Source organism: Acomys minous, assembly GCF_964271855.1.
Source record: "Acomys minous genome assembly, chromosome: 11".
NCBI classification, from domain to species: domain Eukaryota; kingdom Metazoa; phylum Chordata; class Mammalia; order Rodentia; family Muridae; genus Acomys; species Acomys minous.
The window spans coordinates 59,156,253-59,179,231 of NC_140492.1; the positions used below are offsets into that span (position 1 = coordinate 59,156,253).

Consider the following 22,979-nt stretch of genomic DNA (forward strand, 5'->3'; position numbering starts at 1 on the left):
TGTGTGTGTGTGTGTGTGTGTGTGTGTGTGTGTGTGCGCGTGGGCAAGCGCACGCACCAAAGCACACAGGCCACAAAGCAGTCCCAGGACCACTTTGGATGATTGGTTCTCGACAAGTGTTGAGTCAGGGTCTCTCTTGTTTCTGCCACTGTGCTGCCTGCTCCATGCTGGCCAGCCTGACAGCGTCTGTGACTCTTACCTCCTGCTCTCTTACAGAGTGCTGGGATGACAGGCACACTCCACCTTGTGTGGGTTGGTTTTTCTGGGGGTTTTTTTGGTTGGTTTTACCCAGTGTCGGTTCCAGGACTAGAACTCGGGTCATCAGACTTGCTCAGCAAGCACTTTTACCCCCACTGGGCGTCTCCCCTTCCCAGCAGTAAGGTCTTGAATGTCTTTCCCCCTCCCAATGCCTCTTCTCCCAGGACTCCGCGGCCCCAAAGGCAAGAGTAGCTCCTAAAGGATTCTTGTTTCCCTTTTGGCCCAGGCCAGCTTTGGGCCACACTCTGGGCTTTTCTCCCTCCTCACACTAACCCCAGCTTCCTCTTTCCCAGTGGCTGTTCCTGCCTCACTCTTAGAATCTGGGCTAGCCTTGGCCTTCTGCTCATCCTCGCGCACCACCTCTACCAGGTTCATTCCAACATGGCAAAGAAAGGCACAAAGCCTGATGCACTGCAGAGGCCGCCAGGCTGGTGGCCAGGAAAGCAGTGAAGACTCTGGGAGCCAGGCGCTGCCCTGGGGGGACCTCAGGGACACAGGGACAGTGGTGGGTGGATAAGAGAGTCAGGCAGAACAACACTGAGTCAGAAGTCACTGTGTGTCTGACCCCTGAGGTCACAGGAGAGACTTCCCAGGAAAAGGGTGTGATCGAGGTGTCATTACAGCTGGGGATCAGAGAGACCTCAAACAATGGGGAATGCAGCTCAGTGGCAGTGTGCAACCTAGTACACACGTGGCCAAGAGTTTGGTCTTCAGCACGGCAAAAGAAAACGAAAACAGACTAAAGTAGAAAAAGCAAGCTCCAGGACGATCTCGGGTCCCTTTTGAGCAGCCGCTGTAGGGATGAAACTGGAAGGGTGTGGACCTTCCAACCAAACTCTAGGGGTTGGGTTCCCCGAGACCCCACTGAGCAGAAACAGGGTGGGGTGGGATAGAAAAAAAAAAATCAAACAAATCACTCCTTTAAAGCCACCTGAATTTTTTTTAGGAATGTCTGGATTTGGGCTTCTCTTTCCTGTTGCAGGATATTTAAAAGAAAACAGACCTGAAAGGCTTCAGGTCCAGAGCAAAGAGTCCTCTGTGTGCCTCCTCCTGGCCTCTGCTTTGGAAGCGGTTCCTTTCCTCTCTGCTCTGGATTGTACCCAAGGCAGCCAGAACCTGGCGTCTGAGCCAGGCCCACAGCCCCAGTCCCTGCGGACAGTGAGAGTGCATGGGCACAGCCCGACCTCACAGCCTTACAAACACCTTCACCCCAGGCTCCCACAGCAGGGGCTTGGGGGCTCCAGTCTGTGCTGCCACCCCTGTACCCCAAGATCAAGCCTAGCTCCTTCCTCTGGAAGTCAACTTGGCATAAGGAGAGAGGGAGCTGAGAAGCTCTCCATAGAAAAGGTGGCTACTTCCAAGTCATCTCAGTCTAGTGTGTGCGGAAGGGCAGAGGGCCGAAGAGAGCAGACAGAAACACGAGAGAATGGGACCCCAGCCTGGTGGCCCGGCTCTATATTCCCAGTTACTTTGGAGGCTGAGACAGGAAGATTGTAAATTCAGGGTGTGTCTAGGCTAAAGAACAAGTTCAATGCTAGAACCTGTCTCTAATGTCAATAGAGATGGAGAAAAGGACGGTACGTTTAGCATATGTGAAACCATGAGCTCGATCTTGGGGCAGGGTCGGGCGTCAATCCTTCACAGAAGCCCCTAAGCGGACTAAGGTGGTCCTTCCACTGCCTCCAGGCAACCATGCCGCCTTAGCTGTTGTCAGAGAGGGGACTCCACACCTTGTAGTGTGACTCACCCACAGCGAATGCGAGAGCAGACATCGGATCCTGTCATCTGCTGTCCGACGAGGAAGAGTGACCTTGAGAGGCCGGGGTATGTCCCGGACATCCTGAAGGAAGCAGCAAAACCCGTTCCCACCCTACGTCTCCAGAGTGTCACTCTCGCTGTCTCCACAGCACCTTGCTGCCCTGGCCAAGAAGGGGCCAGCAGGAAGGGCATCTCTCCATTTTGCCCATGGGGTGAAGAGAGATCCAGAAACTAGTGGGCTGTTGGCCAGCACAGTTCTCTCTGCCCGGAGTCGCCCCACGGCCCCACTGCCTGCAATGACCTCTTGTTCTCCATTGCTGCTAGGGGACAGAGGAGCCCTAACGTGACAAGTTCAGGCAAAGGGTCCTCACGGGTGTAGGATTGGGCAAAGGCCAGCGTCCTAGTCATTGAGCCAGAATCCTGGGTGTGAGGGACACAGTGGCATAGGCCTGTGATGCCATCTGCTTGGAGGCTGTAGACTGAGGCTCACAGGTTCAAGGCCTGGCTGGGCTCCCGACTGAACTCAAGACCACAATAACTTGATGCAACCTGCTCAAAATTTTAAACTGTACCTCAGCGATTGGGCTCTTGCCTCAAACACATGATTTAAATTTAATTTAAAAAGGAATTCCAGGCCAGGCATGGTGGTGCACACCTTTAATCCCAGCCCCTGGGAGGCAGAGGCAGGCAGATCGCCTGGTCTACAGGCCAGCCAGGTCTACAGAGTGAGTCTGGCACAGCCAAGGCTACACAAAGAGACCCTGTCTCGAAACCCACAGCCCCACCGCCCCACTGCCCCCACTGCCTGCAAAAATAAAAATAAAAAATAAATGAAATTCCAGACCAGGGCAGGAGTCCTGCTCTTGTAGGTCTGGGGACTGTCCAGGGTCATACCCACAGAGGCACTAGCAGTGCCTTCCTCACACACTTGCTTGATTAAATGAGCTAATGCAAACAGAGCATTTAAGCCAATGCCTGGCACACAGAAGAGCATTCAAAGTGACTGTAACTGCTGTCGTCATCCTGTGGTCCTGCTCACTGATGCCAGGCAGCAAGCTCTCTGGGCCCTTCCTGTTTGACAGGCCAGGGATCTGGCCCAGCTTTCTTAACACAACGTCTGGAAAGGGCACAAGGCGGACACCTGGAGACAGCTACAGCTGGCCTTCCATTAGCCGCGTGCTTCCAGGGGAAGCCGTGCCCGCGTCCCACACCCTCCATTTCCAAACAGCCCACAGGGTCTCCCCCATTTTGAATCTCAGAATTCCATAGCAAAAACAAAACTTGCCCCAGTCAGAAACCAGTTAGCAGTGGGTGCCTGACTGGGGCCGCAAGAGCACCCCCTCACTACCACCACCCCCCACCCCGGCAGAAACAGACAAAGGCGCCCTGTACAAACGCTGCCTCCAGCCCTCGTGAGCTCTACCAGATCCCACAGCTTCCAAGAGCCACAGTTAGACTCTCCTACTTGAAAGCCCTCCATTGACTTGGTGTTCCTGGAAGTCCTGATCCAGGAAAAGCCAGGGGGTGGGGGGTAGGGTAGGGTGGGGGGAGCGTTAAAGGGATGGAGAGTAGGAGGGGCTTCGTGAAAGACTGACAGGGCGGAAGGAAGAGAAAGGACAAAGCACTGGGAAGGTGAGGGGAGGTGAGCTGAGTGCCCCCCCCCCCTGGAACACTGAGAAGCAGGAGCCAGGAACAACAAATGGCTTTTGACTTCCTTCAGCCTGAGGTGCCATGGACACAAGCTGCCTGCGTAGCTGAAGTGCATAGCCAAGGCCCTACGGCCATGCTGCTGCTCCCCAGGCGAGTCCCAGCTTTCACAGCTCAGTCGCCTTCTCTCCAGTCTCTTTTGCCCGGGAGACATCCCAGGGGTGGACTTTCTATAAAACAACCTTTCCCTTGAAGCAGCACTTTCCCCTCATCACCGCTCAGCCTCAAGGCATCCCACTTTAAACCCCAGGCAGCAGTGAACTCTGCTGACAAGGTCACCGGCATTTTGATGTCCTAAGCAGGTCACACAAAGGCTCGCCTCCTTGAGTCGCCATCAAACAATGACGACCATCATTGATTAAGCATCACACTGGTGAGTGCTGGCGTACCGCTGTCTGGTCAGCGCCTGCGACAATGCTGTCACTTGTGACCACTCAGCTTGCTTCCTAGAGAAGCCCACAGTCTGTCTCCACACTGTAGAACATATGGTAGGAGAGGGCTTAGGGGGTTTGGGCTCCCCGCTTAGCATGACCAGGGGACGTTGCTGGTTCCGGCCTCTCTAAAACTAGAACAGCAACTTTGCAGGGCTCATGTGAAGATGAAAGGAACCATTACGGACACCTTAGCACAGGCTTGACAGGACCCGTGGCTGCATCTGCTTGCTAAGAACTAAAGACACACAGTCCCAGGGGCTGGAGAGATGGCTCAGAGGTTAAAGTACTGACTGCTCTTCCAGAGGACCTGGGCTCAACATCCAACACCTTCACACAGACATACATGCAGGTAAAATGCAAATGTACACACACATATACAACACACACGCACACACACGACACCATCCCAGATGGAGGTCTCCTAGGGTCCTGACACAAGACCCAGGTGCCCATGAGGGTGACTGGCACCTGTGCCCCATGAGCTGGGAGGAGCCTGACCCTCTGATCCTGACAGTCACACTATGGAAGTCTCCTCTGCTCTCTCATCCCTGCCTTGCCCCACGTTCAGCCACTTGCAGCCAGCCCCCCCCCTTGGGTGGGGTGGTTAGGGCAGAGCAGGGTGGGGTGAACCAGGAGCCGCAGGAACCGTTATCAGGCGGCCCAGGATGGAGAGGCCTTCAGCAGCCTCTTTATCAGCTCCCAGGGGGATGGAGACATACTGCCTTATCAGAGCCTGAGGCAAGAGAGCCAGGCTCTGTACCCTTTGCCCAGGCTCCCCGGCTGGAGCCGCTGAGTGTAGAAATGGCACCAGTCTTCTGGGAACCAGAGGTTTTCTTAGCCAGCCCCTCCCCTCCCTAGTCCCCAAACCCTGTCTGAAACCGGTGGCGGTGGGCTGTGGGGTGACCGGTCTCTGACCTCCAATCCTCCTCTAGGGCAGTCAAAGCCTGTGCCTCTTTGTGAGGTAAATGCCTGAGGGGAACCACTGGGACGAGCAAAGGGAAGTGACATATCAGGCATCCTAGTTGGCAGCAGGGCTGAGTCAATCACTTGAGACTTGTCTCTTACCCTATAAGTCTTGACCTCCCTGAAGGCCATGGGGATGGCTCAAGATATTTTTCGCTCCGGGAGCTAGCTGCCTGGGACTCTGCAGAGGGGCTTCTGCTACAACTTGGTCACTCTTGGCTCTGGCCCTCACGTTGAGGGTGGCATGGCTTTCTGGGCTTATGGGCAGCAGGCCCCCTCAGGGGACTCTGATAACGGCTCTCACCTTATCTGTTGGCCACGGACTGGGTGGGGTACATCTGAGAAGCAAAGGAGGGGCAGAGGGGAAGGTGGGGGCTGAAGCCTTTCTAGCCTGGCCCGAGGTCTAGGAAGGGCAAAGGGCCACTGGGGGAAAGGGTCGGCTAGGTCCTTCTTAAAGCTATAGGAAATTCTCAATTGGGAAGAACAGAGAAACTTTGAATCTCTACCCCAGAGCAGGAGTGACTGGACTGACCGGCCTTAGGAGAAGTCAGGGCCTCGCTTGAGAATCTGAAGAAAAATCACATCCTTTGTGGGGGTAACAGGCCTTACAGCATCAGGGAAGACAACGTGGCTCAAGCCTCTGAAGGCCCCCTCGCCTGAGGCTGGGTGAGCCCCCAGCATACCAGGAGGCTAGGAACCAATAAGTATTCAATCCCAAGGCAGGATCTGCCGAAGCAGCCAGCCTCTCTGTAACCTCTAACGGAGCAGGAACTTCAGCAAGTACCCCTCCCAAGCCAGGAGGTTGCAGGATTTAATCAAAGCCTTGGTCTAGGCCCCCGGCCCCTCTATTCCTCTGACCTAGGCCCAGGCTATTTGGGGAGCTCTCCTTTGGGGAAAGTAGGAAGCCGACCTCGCCTGTGCCATCCTTGTCATTTTCTTGAAGCCGGGTTGCCCTTCTGCATACACAGGAAATCCACAGTCAAGCGTAGACACACATCTGGGTTCACAGTGGCTCGGAAGTGCTATTCCTGTCCTTGTCTGCCATGTAACCACAAGACTGCTTTAGCTCTACAGTTAAATGTGCCCCCTCCCTCCCGATAACCCAAAATGTGGTCCCTGGCACCATCTGGAAGGGCCAAGGCTGGTCTTGAACTCAGAGAGGTCCTTTGCCTCCTGAGAATTAAAGTCATGGGACAGCACACCTGGCCTCCAAAACTCCACCCAGAAAAATTGAACAAGGAGCCGGGCATGGCAGCACGCAGGCCTTTAATCTTAGCACTTGGGAGGCAGAGGCAGGTGGATATTTGTGAGTTCGAGGCCAGCTTGGTCTACAAAGCGAGTCCAAGACAGCCAGAGCCACACAGAGAAACCCTGCCTCGAAAAACAAAAAAGAAAAAGAAAAAAAAATAGAGCAAAGGTAAAACTGGAGAAAAGACTCAAGCCCCAAAGATGCTCCTGAGGTTGAAAACGAGCTAGCCAGCAGCCCAGAGGGTCAGAAACAGAGCGGATGGAGCTGCTTCCAGGGACAGGGGGCGATCCGCAGTGGGAGTGGGGATCCGCAGTGGGCGTGGGGCTGGTACCGGCAGAAGCTAGCTTGTGCCTGAGCTTTACTGTCTAAAGAGCTGGAGAGATGTCCTGTACTACACAGGGCCACACTGTAGCCGCTGGTAAAGAGTTTAGTGTGCTCCAAGCTCCCCCAGGGACCTGAAGACTCACAGGATCTTGGATAACCCCAGGGACTGGTGCAGTATGGGGGTATATTTTTTTTAATGCGACGCGGTTGCAAGAATGATGCAGGCTTAGTATGAGACTGAGCACTCCGTGTTCCTCCAGGTCTCTTAGAGCGGCCGCTGGAAGGATATCCACACTTAGCCTGCTGGCTTTCCAACCTACGGGTCCAGCGCCACAACGCAAGGGGCCAAGCGGGACTTGCTCGTTCCCCAGACAGTGGGCGCCCTCTGCTGCCAGATACAGGAACTGCAGGGAGGAGGCTGAGTCCTTTCCCAGTGCACACAATGGCTGGCGGTTTTCTCTCACACCATCTCCAACCCTCATCAGGTTAATACATTCGGCTCATCGTAAGAAAGAGAGAAGCTTTAGTGTCCTGCCTAGGCAGTGCTAAATCCTGAGCTTGAGCCTCCAGGGTTCCTGCCTTGCCCAACCTTGGAGGTCTTTGTCCCCGCGTCCCTTGAACAGGCCCGACACCTTCCTCAGAAACCAACAATCAACATTTAATGAGGCTTGGAGGGTGCCAATGCTTCCACCGATGAAACAACAGAGACTGAGCCGGAGTGGACCACGTGGACTCAGACTGCGAGGCGCAGATTCAGGTGGTGCCGGCTCTGTGTGCACCGGGCTAAGTATCGTTGCCTAGAAGCCTCTGACAGTAGGGACAGCCTTGGCCTGGCATTGATCTAAACAGAGTGGACACATGCGGGCTCCTTGCAGTCTCAACTCCAGCTCGCACCCCCACCCCCGCTGACTGAGCTAAGAGGAGACTAGGCCCTTAAAAGTCATGGCGTTGGGAAGGAATCTGTGACAATTCGCCGCTTTGTACTCCTAACGTCCCGCTTGAATATATTTCAATGAAATTGAGCTGTATGTAAAATTTTCATCTAAATAAAGGAATAGTCTTCAAAAACAATATAAACTGGCTGGGCGTGGTGGCGCATGCCTTTAATCCCAGCACTCGGGAGGCAGAGGCAAGTGGATCTCTGTGAGTTCAGGGCAAGCCTGGTCTACAAAGCGAATCCAGGATAGCCAGAGCTGTTACCCAGAGAAACACCTTGTCTCGAAAACCAAACCAAAAAATAAGGTAAAAACTGTAGGCTGAGCTCTGCCCTCATTAGCATCCAAGGAAACCCGTCCAGACTTAGTGACTGGTGCAGGACCCAAAGCAAGTTGGGTTTTCTCTCTGGGGTGGGGTGCCTGAAAGTATTCTGGAGGCGGGCTGGAGAGATGACACAGAGGTTAAGAGCACTGACTACTCTTCCAGAGGTCCTGAGTTCAATTCCCAGCAACCATATGGCGGCTCACAACCACCTATAATGTGATATGGAGCCCTCTTCTGGCCTGCAGGTGTACATGCAGGCAGAGTACCATATACGTAATACATAAATAAATCATTAAAAAAAGAAAGAAAGAGTGTTCTGGAGGCCTGTGACCACTCCCCTTCAAGGTCCCCTCCACCAAGCTCTGAGTACCATAGCTTCAGAAGCAGCCCCACCTCCTGGGGGCTTTTCCACAGATACCCTCTGCTGGCCCCGCCTCACCTGGAGAACCGCAGCCTCACCACTCCCTGGGATCCCCGTCCCTGCTGTGTGCCGAGGTTGGGGCTGGGGCCCAGGGGGACCTGGAGTACAGTGTTCAGGAGGACGCGGTGGGGAGGGTTGCGTGTTCTCACGGATCCACTCTGTCCCCACAGGTCTTTGCAGATAAACGGCTTCAGACATGTACCTGAGGAAGCAACAGGCCAGGTACAAGGAGTCAATGCCCTTTTTAGCCAGGGCCCGTCCTCTCTCTCAGTTTGGGAACATATCCCAGGGCTCAGGCCTGTCAGGAGCTTGGGTAACCTCTTCTGGCTGCAGCTCCCTCACCCCCATCAACTCTGTCTTTTGAGGCAAAACTCTACAGAAAGGCTCACAATGGTCCCTGGGGCAGACGGGAGTAGGGGGGTGGAGGGTGGGGAGGTGAGGAGTGTGGGAGTGGGGGGAATGTGGGGGGAGTGGAGGTGGTTGGGGAGGAAAGGCCTGGAAAGTGCAAGGTCTGAGAGGTGGGGTGAGGGAGTCACTCCCCCCCCCCATCAGCCCTGGGATCCACCATTCAGATGTCTGGCTTCCCAACTCACTTGGGACCCAGTGGCGCACACATCGCTAGGTACCAGTTCCTGGGAAAGCCTTGGTCGAAGGGGTTGTACCCCTGGTGGTACCTGCACTGGAAGGGGATGAGGAGGAGAGGGGACTGTCGGAACGGGCCCCAGTGGTCACAGCAGTGACATGTCCTCAGCCAGTCAGCTCAGCAATTGGTACAGATATGCAAACAGCAGATTTGGGGAACTGGGGGGACAATTCAGTGGTTCAGACCACTGTCTGTTCTGGCTGAGGACTTGGGTTCAGTTCTCAGCACCCACATGGAGGCTCAGAACTGTAACTCCTCTGACAACCCTCTTCTGGATTCCACGGGACCCAGGCATGTACGTGGTACACACACACGCTTCCAGGAAAACACTGCTGTGCATAAAAAATAAATAACTTCAAAAACAAAAGCTAGCCTTTACCACATACAGAATTTAACCCAAAGAAATCATAGATCTAAGCTGGGCGTGGTGGCACACACCTTTAAGCCCCTTTAAACCCAGCACTTGGGAGGCAGAGGGCAGGCAGATTGCTGTAAGTTCGAGGCCAGCCTGGTCTACGAAGTGAGTCCAGGACAGCCAAGGCTGCACAGAGAAACCCTGTCTCTGAGGGAAAAAGAAAGAAAGAAAGAAATCATAGAACTAAAGGTAGAATATAAACCCACAAAATTTCTGTATAGCGCCGGGCGTGGTGGCGCACACCTTTAATCCCAGCACTCAGGAGGCAGAGGCAGGTGGATCGCTGTGAATTTGAGGCCAGCCTGGTCTACAAAGGGAGTCTAGGACAGCCAAGGCTACACAGAGAAACCCTGTCTCGAAAAACAAACAAACAAAAACAAAAACAAAACACAACAAACAAAGATATACTACCCGGCACCACTCTTATGAGGAAAACACAAATCAAAGCTACAGGATGCCACAGCACGTTTACTAGATGTGTTAAAATGAAAAACTAAACAAACCTCCAGCAGTGTCAAGTGCTGGCAAAGAGGTAGAGCAACTGGAATTCTCATCGCTGTATAATCTCAGAGTGGTGCCTTGAAAGACAATCTGGTAGCTTGTATTAAAGTTAAACACAGATGTCATGTGACCCCAAGTGTGGTCTAGGGTAAGTGCGCCAAGCAGCCACCTCCACACCCCATAGCCCTCAAAGGCAGGCAGCCTAGCACACAGCGGTGCTCCCGGGACAGAGAGCTAACAAGGGGCTCCAGCAGGTGGCGCTGTGGTCTGAGCTGGATGCGTCCCGAAGGCCTTACCCTTGCGGCCAAAGGCAGTGTGGAGAATCAGATGCTGAAGGCGCAGGCTGCCAGACCTTAACCTAAACCCACGGACACCCACGCCACGCCCACTTACCTTGCTCTCGTAGGAGCGCTCCGCCGAGCTCACAGATACGGCCTGGATCAGCAGCAGCATGAAGAGAGGAATCAGGAAGCAGGTAGCCGGCACAACCACCAGGATGCTCACCAGCTAAGGAGCCACGCCCCCGGTCCAGCGCATCTCCCTCTCCCCACCGCTGCTCCCGCCCACCCCATCTCACCACTTTTAGACCTTCGTTATTCTATGGCCCTACTAGGTTCTTATTTATTCTTTACTCCATCCATTTTCCTACTTTCATTGTCCACACCGAGCCTCCCCAGTGGCTTCTGCTAAGCTTCATCCATCACTGACTTGACCCCTCTAAGACCCTCATCTCTCACCTGCCTCAACCCCTCCCCACTGCTCCTTCACGTGGGCCCTTGGGCATGTGTAGATACGCCATTGCCTTGTCCACGCAGAAGGGCAGATGGCTCGTGCGAATCAGGAACACCAGGCAGGAGACCAACAGGGCTCCTGAGTAGAGGCAGAGGGACAGGACCAGCAGCATGAACAGGCGGAAGTTGCGGTGACCAACGCAATTATTGACCCACTTGCAATGGTGGTCAAAGTCCTGTGACAGGAAAAGGAGCAGGCCTCCAGGATCCGTGCCTTTGGCCCACCTTCCATCCTTCGGCCCACCTTCCATCACCCCAAACAGCTCAGCCCTCTATGTCACTTACTTTTGGTCGTCCCCCCCCCCCATGCTGACTTTCACCCCCAGTAAGAATCCTAGCGACAAAGTCCCTAAAGGTGACATTTCCAGTTAGAATACAATTTACCCCAAAGTCACTGAGCCTTCCCAACGCCTCCTTGTGCTGTGAGACTTGTCCTGCAGCTTTCAGTAGGACACAGACTATCTCTGGGACCTTTATCTGTTTGGTGAAGCCGCAAAGCAGCCTTGCCCAGCCGGCTTCACCCCACCCCCACCCCGAGGCATCTGTAAGCCAGTCTGCCAGTGCGGGGGGGGGGGGGAACACACGCTTGCACAAACCAGGAGACCCTCCCAACTTAAAATCTCCAAAGGAAGCTGGGCATGGTGGTGCACGCCTTTAATCCCAGCACTCAGGAGGCAGAGGCAGGAGGATCTCTGTGAGTTTGAGGCCAGCCTGGTCTACAAAGTGAGTCTAGGACAGCCAAGGCTGCACAGAGAAACCCTGTCTTGAAAAACAAAAACAAAACAAAAAACATCCAAAGGAGGGGAGAGAAAGTCCCCAGGCCAGGTCTATAGACAGATGAAGGGTTTAGATATCTATCCACTGACAGCAAACCAGGAGATAAGTTAAAGACTGTCACTCCGGCCCTGGCCCCAGAACACATGAAAGTACCCATGTTGACATGCCAGCGTAAAGGCAGGAACTGTGTGAGGGACCAAGAGCAGTTTATCCTGTCATGGATAGCTCTCCCTGGCCCACACATGAGGCTTCAGGGTTTGGCCAGGTCTAGGTGACAGGTTAGTCAATGGGCAGATTAGGAAGGGGACAATCACCTCCACGCAAATGTTGCACCAGGGGCAGTGGTGGGTCCGGGGTGGGCGATGAAAGCAACACTTTGAGCACCATTCCAGGCGGAAAGCCCTTTGGTTCACACGCAGCACATGCACCGTCATGGGGTCCTCGTTAACAGAGCCTGGCATGGAAGAGAGTTAGGCAGTGACCCTTAGATTGCTGCTCCTCCAGACGCGGGGGAAGAGATGGACAAGGGAATCCCTGGCCTTACCGAGCAAGCTGACCATCAGAGTGAGAGACAGGGGCGGAGATGAGAGAGACACAGAGAGAGACAGAGAGAGGTGTGTTGGTGGGGGCATCTCCAGCCAGCCTTGTGTATAGAGCGCTGCCTTGCAAACAGTGTAGTGAAAACAGGGAATATAAACTGCCCGGTTTTGTTTTTGTTTTTTTAAATATTTATTTCATTTTTTTAAAATTTGTGTACATTGGTGTGGGGGTGTCAGATCTTGGAGTTACAGACAGTTGCGAGCTGCCATGTGGGTGCTAGGAATCGAACCCGGGTCCTTTGGAAGAGCAGGCAGTGCTCTTATCCACTGAGCCATCTCTTCAGCCCAACTGCCCGGTTTTGGACAAAAGCCTACTGGCTTCTCTGCGTAGCCCACCCTCCCGAAGCAATTGGAAGACTTTTGGGGTGCCACTTCCCTCTTCCCGAGGGCCCAGTCCTCACCTCGATGTAAGATACCAGGGTCTGAGAAGTTGAGCGAAACAAGACTGCAGAAGGTGAGGATGAAGAGCGGGCCCGTGACCGCGGGAAAGGCCCACTCCCCGTTCTCAACCAGCCACCTACAACTGAGACCAGAGCCACTTTCAGTGCCCAGCTGGAGCAGCCCAGAGCTCCCCACCCCTCCCGCTCCCCCGTGAGGCCCTGCCCAGCTAGGTCAGCACTCACAGAACTTAAAGCCAGCTCTAAGGGTCAAGACAAGGGACAGACTCACAGAGGATCCATCAAATGTCGCCAGCAGTACCGGCAGCGTTTACCCTCCGCCCCCACGCACCAATTCTCCAGAACCCCAGGCCTGTACATTTCTTTTTTTGTTTGTTTTTTGAGACAGGGTTTCTCTGTGTAGCCTTGGCTGTCCTGGACTCGCTTTGTAGACCAGGCTGGCCTTGAACTCACAGCAATCTTCCTGCCACTGCCTCCCCGAGTGCTGGCATTAAAGGTGTGCGCCACCACGCCCGGCGGCCTACATTTCTTTTCCTCCAACTAGGCTGTTCTTCCCCAGCGCTCCTGCCTGCAAACCCCCTGCCTCTGTACTATATTTTTATTCCTGTCTCCATATAGGAAAACTAACAGCAGGTGGGGGTGGTGCACATCTGTAATCCTGGCACTTGGGGAGGCAGAGGCAGGCTGATCTCTTGAGTTTGAGGCCAACCTGGTCTACAAAGTGGGTTCAGGACAGCCACGACTGTTACACAAAGAAACCTTGTCTCCAAACAAACAAATAAATAAAAATAACTAGGTAAGGGGGCTGGAGGGATGGGTCAGAGGTCAAGAGCACTGGCTGTTCTTCCAAAGATCTCTACACAGAGATCTTGAAAAAACAATAAATAAGGAAAAAATAAATAAAACCTAACAGATGGTATGGGACACTCACGGAAATCCGAAGAAAAGGCCACTCAAAAAGACCAGTAGTGTTATGTTGAAGGCAGCAAACAGGCTTGGGAGGAACCACGAAAACGGGACCACAGGCAGCTGATGTGGCTCCTTCACAAGTGTCACGGCGTCCTTTAAGAAAGGCATGGCTACGGCAGAGGAGATGGCTCAATTGGCAAAGTGCTTGCTGTGCAAACATGAGGACCCAACCCGAGTTCAATCCTCGGGCCCCTGTAAATGCAGGGTTTATGGGGACATGCCTTTAGAAGCCACAAGAGGATCTCCGGGGCTTATTAGCCAGGCAGTCCAGCCAGCAGGGCAAGCTCTGGGTTCAGGGAGAAACCCTGTCTCAAGAAGTAAAGTGAGATTAGTTAAGGAAGAGAACTGACTTTGGATCACACACACACACACACACACACACACACACACACACACACACACGGTGGGGCATGACTCCCATACTCACAGAGGAAGTATTCGACACTACCTGCTTTTTCCTTCCCCTGGTGACTTGAAGAATTTCGTTGCCATAGTGACAGAAGACACAGCCCAGGAGAGGAGAGAAAAGGTTTCAAGTGTGATGTCACAGAGGCAGAAGGATGGGACTTCTGGGTGCTGCTGGTCAGGTTCAGTACCGACCATCTTCCTCCCCACCCTCCTCATGCTAAAGCTGAAGGAGTCGCAGCCCTGCCACATGCCTCCTTGGAGGCTGCTCTTTGTCCCCCAAAAATTCACACGCTGTGGCCCTGTTGATATGCTGGAGATCTCAAGAAAGGGGGTGAGCAGGGACACTGATTTTCAAATGGAGTAGTCGTGGGACTCCTCCCCAGTCACAGAATCTCTCTGTCATGTGACCTCTCCGAGTCTACAGAGTGAGTTCCAGGACAGCCAGGACTGACTGCACAGAGAAACCCTGTCTCAAAACAAACAAACAAACAAACAAACAAACAAAATGGAGTCCAAATCTAAATAGAGACTTCTCAACAGAGGGCTCTCTAGTAGCTGAGAAGTACCTAAAGCAATGCCTGTATACCTGTGGACAGGAGCCAATGCCAGCCCCCCCCACCCCATCAGCCCCCTGTGGGCATCACACACGTGTGGCAGAGACACACATAGACACATTCACAAAAATAAAAATAAGTCTTAAAAAAGGAATCATCCAGGCAATGTATATTCACTTGATATCAGAAAACAACAAGAGCTAATAATGAGACAGAACTTGAAGAATCAGCTCAGTTGGAAATAAGGGCTTGAAAAGTCTGGGGCTTTCTGTGTGTGCTGATTAGCTACTTCTGGGGAATAATTGGAGCCCTTGATAGTATGGTTTCTTCTAGTTATCCACGTAAGCCCAGATAATGGCCAAGAAAAGCTCCACCCCCACCACCCCTAACTTGGGAAGATAGGTCTCTCTGTGTGTAGCCCTGGCTGTCCTGGAACTCACTCTGTAGACCAGGCTGTCCCAGTGCTGGGATTAAAGGTGTGAGCCACCAGCCGGGCTCAGAAGCCCTTCTTAAGATAGTTTTTCTTTTACCTCTTTATTTTTCCACCCTCCCTATCAAGTATTTACCAAGAGAGACGTCTCCAGCGACACCGAGAGCAATGCCTGCTGCCAGCTAGATAGCACCAAAGGCTTGCTCTCCATTCTTTTTTTTTTTTCTTTTCTTCCTTTGTGAGATAGACTCTCATAATGTATTCCAGGCTGGCCTCAAACACTCAGGTATCCTCCTGTCTCAGCCTTCAACTACCATTTCTGTCTTGAGTTTTGTTTCTTTTAAAGGCCATACAATAATCCATGCTATGTTTATTCGCAATTTTCTTTCTTTTTGTTGTTGTTGTTGTTTGTTTGTTTGTTTTTGAGACAGGGTTTCTTTGTGTAGCCTTGACTGTCCTGAACTCGTTTTGTAGACCAGGCTGACCTCGAACTCACAGAGATCTGCCGCCTCTGCCTCCCAAGTGCTGTGATTAAAGGCATGTGCCACCATGCCTGGCTCTATTCCCCACTTTCTTTCTTTTTCTTTTTTTTTTTTTTTTTTTTTTTTGGTTTTTTGAGACAGGGTTTCTCTGTGTAGCCTTGGCTGTCTTAGACTCATTTTGTAGACCAGGCTGGCCTCGAACTCACAGTGATCCGCCTGCCTCTGCCTCTCGAGTGTTGGCATTAAAGGCGTGCGCCACCACGCCTGGCTCTATTCCCCATTTTCTTTATCTACTCATCTGCTGGGACATGGCAATAAGTGGTTCCCAGTTTGGCTACTGTAAACATGGCTGTCATGAATGTCTGTTTGCAGATGCTTGTGCAAGTCCCTGTCACCTCTTCCTTAGGACTCGTGTAAAGAAGTGGCATGCTGGGGTCTGCAGCAATTGTGTATTTAAGTGAGGAATTAGGCATTGTCCTCGCCATGGCGGCTGGACCATTCTAAATTCCCACCAAGGTGTGAGCACTCCAGTCCCCTGCATCCTACCTGACACGTTTTGCTTCCTAACTTTGAAAAACAATACCCATTTGTTTTATTTATTTATTTTTAAATGTGTATAGGTGTTTTGCTTGCATGATCATGTGTGTATCATGGACATACCCGGTGCCTGTGAGGCCAGAAGAGGGAACCTGATTTTCAGGTGGTTGTGGTGCTAAAAACCAAACCCACTGGAAGAGCAGCCAGTGTGCGTAACTGCTGAGCCATCTCTCCACCCCATTAACAAAACAAAACAAAACAAAACAAAACAAAACAAAAACAAAGACAAAAAAATTTCCAATGGGCACGTCACAGGCAGTTCACTGTACCTTTAAAATCAATAGAAATTCAAAAGGAAGAAGGATTTTTTTGGGGGGGTGGGGGAGGTTCAAGACAGGGTTTTTCTGTTTATCCTTCACTGTCCTGGAACTAGCTCTGTAGACTAGGCTGGCCTTGAACTCAGAGATCCACCTGCCTCTGCCCGCACCTCCCCCCCCCCCCCCCCCCCCGCCCCAAGGAATGCAAAGTACGGTTGAAAGGACAAAGGAGACCTAAATCAATCATGATCTATGTTGATGATTGAAAAACTAAGCATTGTTAGGATAGCACCAGTCTCCAATTAGTTTATATGTCAGTGCAATTGTCTTTTTTTATTTTCTCTTATCGTCTCTTTTCTTCCAAGAAAAGATCTCATGTACCCCAGGCTGGCATCCAAGTCACTGCAGAACCAAGGATGACTTTGAACTTCTTATGTTCCCACTGACACCTTGAGGATGCTGGGATTACAGGTGTGCAGCATCTCACCTGGCTTATGGGATGCCAAGGATGGAACCCAGGGCTTTATGAGTGCCAGGCAAGCACTACCAACTGTACTACATGCCCATTTCTATCAGCTGGAATTCTTGCTTTTGTATTTTTCAAGTGTGTGTGCATATGTGTTTTTGTGTGTATATGGATGTATGTGTATGCATGTGTGGACATGTATGTGGACATTTATGTGGAGGCTTGAGGTTAATGTCAGAAATCATCCTCTCTTCGTCTTGATCTCTGAGACAATTTCTCAGTAAACCCCAGAGCTTGTCAACACGGCTAGTTTTGCTAGCTAGCCTGCTTAGAAGAAATAAAGGTTGTAATGTAACAGAAGGAAGAAATGAAGGGAAGGAGGGAAGAAAGTGAAAAAGGAAGGAAGACGGTGGGGCAGTAAGATGGCTGGGTGGGTAAATGGCTTGTCGCCTAAGCGTGAGGATCTGAGCTCAGATCCTTAGGACCCATGTAAAGGCTAGATAACAGCACTGGTCTATGAGCCGGTACTGGGAGAGCGGAGGGAGGGAGATGCAGGGGAATCACTGTACACTAGTCTGGCTGACAAGCTCCAGGTTTAGAAAGACCAGGCCTTGCCGTGCATGGTGATGAACACCTTTAATCCCAGCACTCGGGAGGCAGAGGCAGGCAGATCGCTGTGAGTTCGAAAAAAAGAACCAATATTGACCTCTTGTTTCTACCTGCACATGCATGGACAAGCAAATATGGGACACACACACAGACACACACACAAAGAAATGTTTGGTTTTTTTTTTCAAGACAGATTTTCTGTTCTGGACTCACTTTGTAGACCAGGCTGGCCTCAAACTCACAGAGATCCACCTCCCTCTGCCTCCCTGAGTGCTAAGAATTACAGTGATCTATCTGTGTTGGGGGGGTGGAGCTCGCTGCAAATGCTAATTAACAATCAAGAAGGAAATCTGGCTCAACATAACTCAGTAGCCACTGCTGGTTCAAACTTCTAGAGTCTGGCCCTGAGCAGTTTATTTTTGGCATATTTAAGTATAGTACTACTTTGGGAAAAAGTTTTCTTGTGACAGTTATGACAACAAAGCTTAAGACATGACTACATAAATTCCTTCGCGATGTACATGTCTTTTGCAAAGTACCTGTGACCTCGTCCATAAGAAAGGGTCCTATTGACTGACAGCGCCAGGGACCAGGGTCTAGTAAAGAAAGGTCTGCAATAAGTGTGATAGAAGACTCTGGTGACGAACGTGGGACCTCTTATGGGTCCAGAAGAGCGGGTTCTATTGGCTGAGGAACAGTGCTCAGGAGTCTGTGTGATCCAGGTGAGGCCTGACTCTACAGATAGCGAAAGGTCACCAGGTTATTAGCATCTGTTAGGAAGCAGGTATTCCAACCCCAGGCACCCCCTTCCCCCCCCCCCCCACTGCATGCCCCCTTCACCGAAGCTCACCGTCAGTGACCCAGCCATGTCAGCCATGGCATCACCAACCACCAAATGTAACCTGAGTACCCTTTAAAAGGTCCCCACCATCACAGCCAGCCTTCTCATCTCACTCACTCTCTGTCTCCCCGCCACACACACACACACACACACACACACACTTTGAGGGTAGCCTTTTGCTCTCCCCGCCACCACCACCACCCACCTCCTTAAATCTCTTGCGTGAGCTCTGTTGCAAGGTGTGATTCCCGCGGCATTGCTCCGTCTTGCTCCGCCATGGTATTCTTTCTTCCGCCATGAAACCCTAACAACATCTGCTCCCAGCCTTCTGGGTGGGAAACAAGTGTGTGCATCCATCGCATCCTTTTCGTTGAAGAGGCAAATCTGTATGCTTAGCATTCCTGGCTTCATTTGTGCTTCTCTGTGGGCTCGAGAACCTCACGCCCTCTCCAGGGATCCCTGGGCACCATCAGCGGCAAGTGGGCAATCAAAATAGACAAGGGAACCTCATTCAACCTTGCCAAGGAAGAAAGCTGTGCACAGTGCACCGCACATAGACCTTGACTAATTTGATAGCATTCTGCTAGGCTAGGGCTAAGCGGGCCACAATAAAACAAGAAATACCACACAAGAAAACTATATGTGTAGGTTTTTGGTTTTTGGTTTTGGCTTTGGTTTTTTAGGGGTCTTTTGTTGTTGTTGTTGTTGTTCAAGACAGAATATCTTACAGGGCGTGGTGGCACAGGCCTTTAATCCCAGCACTCGGGAGGAGGAGGTAGGCAGATCTCTGTAAGTTTGAGGCCAGCCTGGTCTACAAAGTGAGTCCAGGACAGCCAAGGATACCCAGAGAAACCCTGCCTCAAAAAAACCAAAGTCCAAACAAACAAACAAAAAGACAGAATTTCTCTGTAGCCTTGGCTTGCAAGTTTTTAAAACAAAACACATTTTGCTATTTATTAATGTAGACATGAGATTTTTATTCTGTAGCCTAGGGTGGCCTCCAAGCTGAAAATGAAGCAACACAATAAAATAATTATTTTATTCAATTAATATATTTAATGTTTGTTTAAACTATTTAAGCCAATTTAAGCCATTGAAAAAGATAAGCAATGGGCTGGAGAGATGGCTCAGAGGTTAAGAGCACTGGCTGCTCTTCCAGAGGTCCTGAGTTCAATTCCCACAACCACATGGTGGCTCACAACCAGCTGTAATGTGATATAATGCCCTCTTCTGGCCTGCAGGTATACATGCAGACAGAGCACTGTATACATAACAATTAATAAATAATTCTTAAGAATTAAAAAAGTAAGCCAGGCTGGGTGGTGGTGGCGCACACCTTTAATCCCAGCACTTGAGAGGCAGAGGCAGGTGGATCGCTATGAGTTTGAGGCCAGTTTGGTCTACAAAGTGAGTCCAGGACAGCCAGGGCTACACAAAGAAACCCTGTTTCAAAAAATAAAACAAAAAACAAAAGACAAAAAAAGTAGGCCAATGTGGTGGTGCATGCCTTTAATCCCAGCACTCGGGAGACAGAGGCAGGCGGATCTCTGTGAGTTCCATGCCAGGCTGGTCTACAAAGAGAGTCCAGGATAGCCAAGGCAAACACAGAGAGACCATGTCTCAAAAAACCAAAAAGTAAATAAATAAATAAATAATAATTAAGTAAACGAAGGTTGGTTGGTTCTTAATGGTTCTAAAAATATGGTTGGCAAGCCGGGCGTGGTGGCGCAGGCCTTTAATCTCAGCACTCGAGAGGCAGAGGCAGGTAGATCGCTGTGAGTTTGTCTCGAAAAACAAAACCAAAACAAACAAAAAATATGTATATATGTATATATACACACACATATACATACACACACACACATATATATATACACACACATATACATACACACACACACACACACACACACACACACACACACACACACACACGGTTGGCAGCTGTCAGTCCAGGGCGCCCAGAAAAATTTGCCAGGTTCAAGCTGGGTCTGGCCTTGAAGAGCAGGGCCAGCGCCCTGGTCTGACCTAGTGGGCACACTGTAAAGAAACAGCCATTTAAAGAGTCTGGGCAAAGCAGGAGTATCCATTAGGCTGCCTCTCTCCACCTGTGCAGTCTCCTCTGAGGTCTCGGCCTCAGGCCCCTCCCACCTCCCTCCACCTTAAGGAGGTCTCCTCCGGGGAAGTCTAAAGTCCAGGGCTGTGAGCAGTGCAAGCTCAAGGCTTCTCACCAGCTACAGATGAATGACCTGAGGTGTGTTCTGGTGGAAGAGCCTTGAGTCAGCCTGTGCCTGTGAGGTGTGGCCGAGGCCATTGACCCTCAGGATCAGCATCCTTACCTCCTTTTCCGGCCCTTCCCTCTGCCTCAGGAGGTAACTGGGGCCCTGAGACTCCTACCCCTGGCATTATAGCACCTTGTCCCGAGAACTGTGCTTCCTACAGAGAGTAAACTGCGGGACTTCATGAGGCACGGCGAAGTGTGTGTGAACGGGGGCTCTTGCCGTACCTCGCAAGGACCCAGGGCTCCCAAAGCCTGCGTCTCACTACTAAAACCCGCCACTGAACCGCCACCGCTGACGACCCCCCCCCCTCCCCGCCACAGGAGCCTCTGCCTCTGTGCATGCCCATGGCAAAGGTTTCTTAACCTTCTTGGTCCTGAGCTGTGTTGTCGGTAAAATGGGAAAAAGACCGCCCTTACTTTAAAAGACGCCTGCAAGGGTTAGATGAGGAACATTCTCCATTTCCCACGGTGCCTGGCATACTGAGAGCACCTGCTGCCAAGTTCCAAGGAGCACATAGTGTGTGCCAGCCTCCATGCCAGGGATCCGGGGTGCAGCCCTCTGCACTCAGCCGCAGAGGAGGAGTTTAAATCTATTTGGAAGGAGAAACCACCAACCAATGAAATACTTTTTTCAAAAAATTATTAATTAATTAATTAATTTTCTTTGGTTTTTTGAGACAGGGTTTCTCTGTGTAGCCATGGCTGTCCTAGACTCACTTTGTAGACCAGGCTGGCCTCCAGCTCACAGCAATCCACCTGCCTCTGCCTCCCGAGTGCTGGGATTAAAGGTGTGTGCCACCACACTCAGCTCGAAAACAATATTTACGCATTCTTTAATGTAGCGGTTCTCAACCTGTGGGTCACAGCCCCTTTGGGGGTCGAACAACCCTTTCACAGGGGTCACATATCAGATATCCTGCATATCATATACTTACATTACTATTCATAACAGTAGCAAAATTACAAGTGTAGCCATGAAATTTTATGACCAGGGGTCATCACCGCATGAGGAACTGTATCAAAGAGTCACAGCATTAGGAAGGTTGACAACCACTGCTTTAATGTATGAGTGTTGCAGTGGATTTAAACATGTTTTCGTTTTGATCCCAAATGTGGGATGGGGAACAGACTTGTGAGAGAACAGGTGATGTTTATCCTCTAGAAGATAAAACCACCTCGTTCGGGGGCTTGGTTTTTTGCCAGGTGAAACACATCTTAGTGCAGACTCTGAGAGTATATATATATCCAAAACAGGAATTGGGGGGCTTTTGGGTCTTGGTATTGTTTGGCTGTTCATTGCTCCACTTCGAGAAGTTCCTAGAGACAGCTCCAGAGAACGCTTCAGGCTCCGGGTTCCGGCTGCTGCTCCAGGTTCCAGCAGCAACTTTGGTTGAATTGCTGGTCTGCTGAAAACCTGCCGACTACATCAGGGAAATCGCTGCCAGGAACCGAGTGCTAAAAGGTCTACTTCTCCTGTTCCCATTAACCTCTTTTCCCTCCTATCTAGGGTAGGCGGGTTGGAAGGAACCCCAAATGAAGTAGGTTTGGAAAAGGTCGAAGCCTACAGACTGCTTTGCCTGCATGTACACCTGCGCGCCAGAAGAAGACATCAGGTCCCACGAGAGATGGTTGTGAGCCACCGTATTGTTGCTGGGAATTGAGCTCAGTGCTTCTGCAAGAGCAGCCAGTGCTCTTAACCTCTGAGCCATCTCTCCAGTCCAATAAAATACTTATTAAGCGTATAACTTGGCATATGGGTGTATGGGTGTGGAATGTAAGTGGGAGTTTGTGTAGGTGTGGGTGCGCATGCCTCTGGAGGCCTGAGGTCAGCATGAGGTTCTCAGTCACTATCATTTTCCATCTTTCTATCTTTTTTTTTTTTTTTTTGGTTTTCAAGTCAGGGCTTCTCTATAGTTTTAGCCATCCCGGCACTCACTCTGTAGACCAAGTTGGACTCAAACTCAAAGATCCACTGCCTCTGCCTCCCAAGTGGGAGGCACAACATAGCACAACATCCCGTCTTATTTTTTTTAAAATACGGTCTCTCATTGAACCTGTAGCTCACCAATTCAGCTAGATTGGCTGGCCAGCAACACCCACCCCATGCCACCCCTGAGCCCAGAATCTTTCCATTTCCACCTCCCTTGATGTGGGATTTGTAGGATTTCAGGATTACGCTGCCACCCCCACCATTTAAAGAGTTGTGTGGGTGCTGGGGGATCAAAGTCAGGTCTTCTCTTTGGATGGTGAGTACTTGCTGACTAAGCCATCTCCTCAGTCCCAATTTGGCTTTTTTTTTTTTTTTAAAGAAGCCCTTGTCAAAATGCTGAAAATCTGACAGTGCACCTCTGACACTTAGATATAACGCAGCCTCCCCTTGGCTTAGTCATCAGACCCAGTTATGTGGCTAAGTCTGTTCTCCACCAAAGATGAGCAGACCTTTAAGAAGCAAACCTTGAGCCAGGCTCCGCGGTGCACGCCTTTAATCCCAGTATTTGGGAAGCAGAGGCAGGCGGATCTCTGTGAGTTCAAGACCAGCCTGGTCTACAAAGCGAGTCCAGGACAGCCAAGGCTACACAGAGAAACC

General features: G+C 51.2%; 2 protein-coding genes across 6 annotated transcripts in view; both read right to left on the reverse strand.

The window, feature by feature from the left end:
* Window positions 1-22,979, reverse strand: part of TM4SF19 (transmembrane 4 L six family member 19) — a 190,227-nt gene that overhangs the window by 85,364 nt on the left and 81,884 nt on the right. The gene's annotated exons all lie outside the window — the stretch shown is intronic.
* Window positions 5,931-14,140, reverse strand: ZDHHC19 (zDHHC palmitoyltransferase 19). 5 transcript variants are annotated; one of them, XM_084802175.1, is made up of 10 exons: window positions 13,916-14,139; window positions 13,689-13,772; window positions 13,430-13,577; window positions 12,502-12,623; window positions 11,816-11,955; window positions 10,728-10,900; window positions 10,327-10,432; window positions 8,968-9,053; window positions 8,393-8,576; window positions 5,931-6,158 (listed from the first exon to the last, which is right to left on the reverse strand). In XM_084802175.1, the coding sequence occupies exons 3-10, from the start codon at window positions 13,573-13,575 to the stop codon at window positions 5,979-5,981; spliced, it is 1,137 nt and encodes a 378-aa protein (XP_084658301.1). In that variant the 5' UTR covers window positions 13,576-13,577; window positions 13,689-13,772; window positions 13,916-14,139; the 3' UTR covers window positions 5,931-5,978. The 5 variants fall into 5 exon arrangements, with proteins under 5 accessions (XP_084658301.1, XP_084658300.1, XP_084658303.1 ...); XM_084802174.1 differs by having other exon boundaries at window positions 13,895-14,139; XM_084802178.1 differs by lacking the exon at window positions 5,931-6,158 and adding an exon at window positions 7,331-7,534 and having other exon boundaries at window positions 13,895-14,131.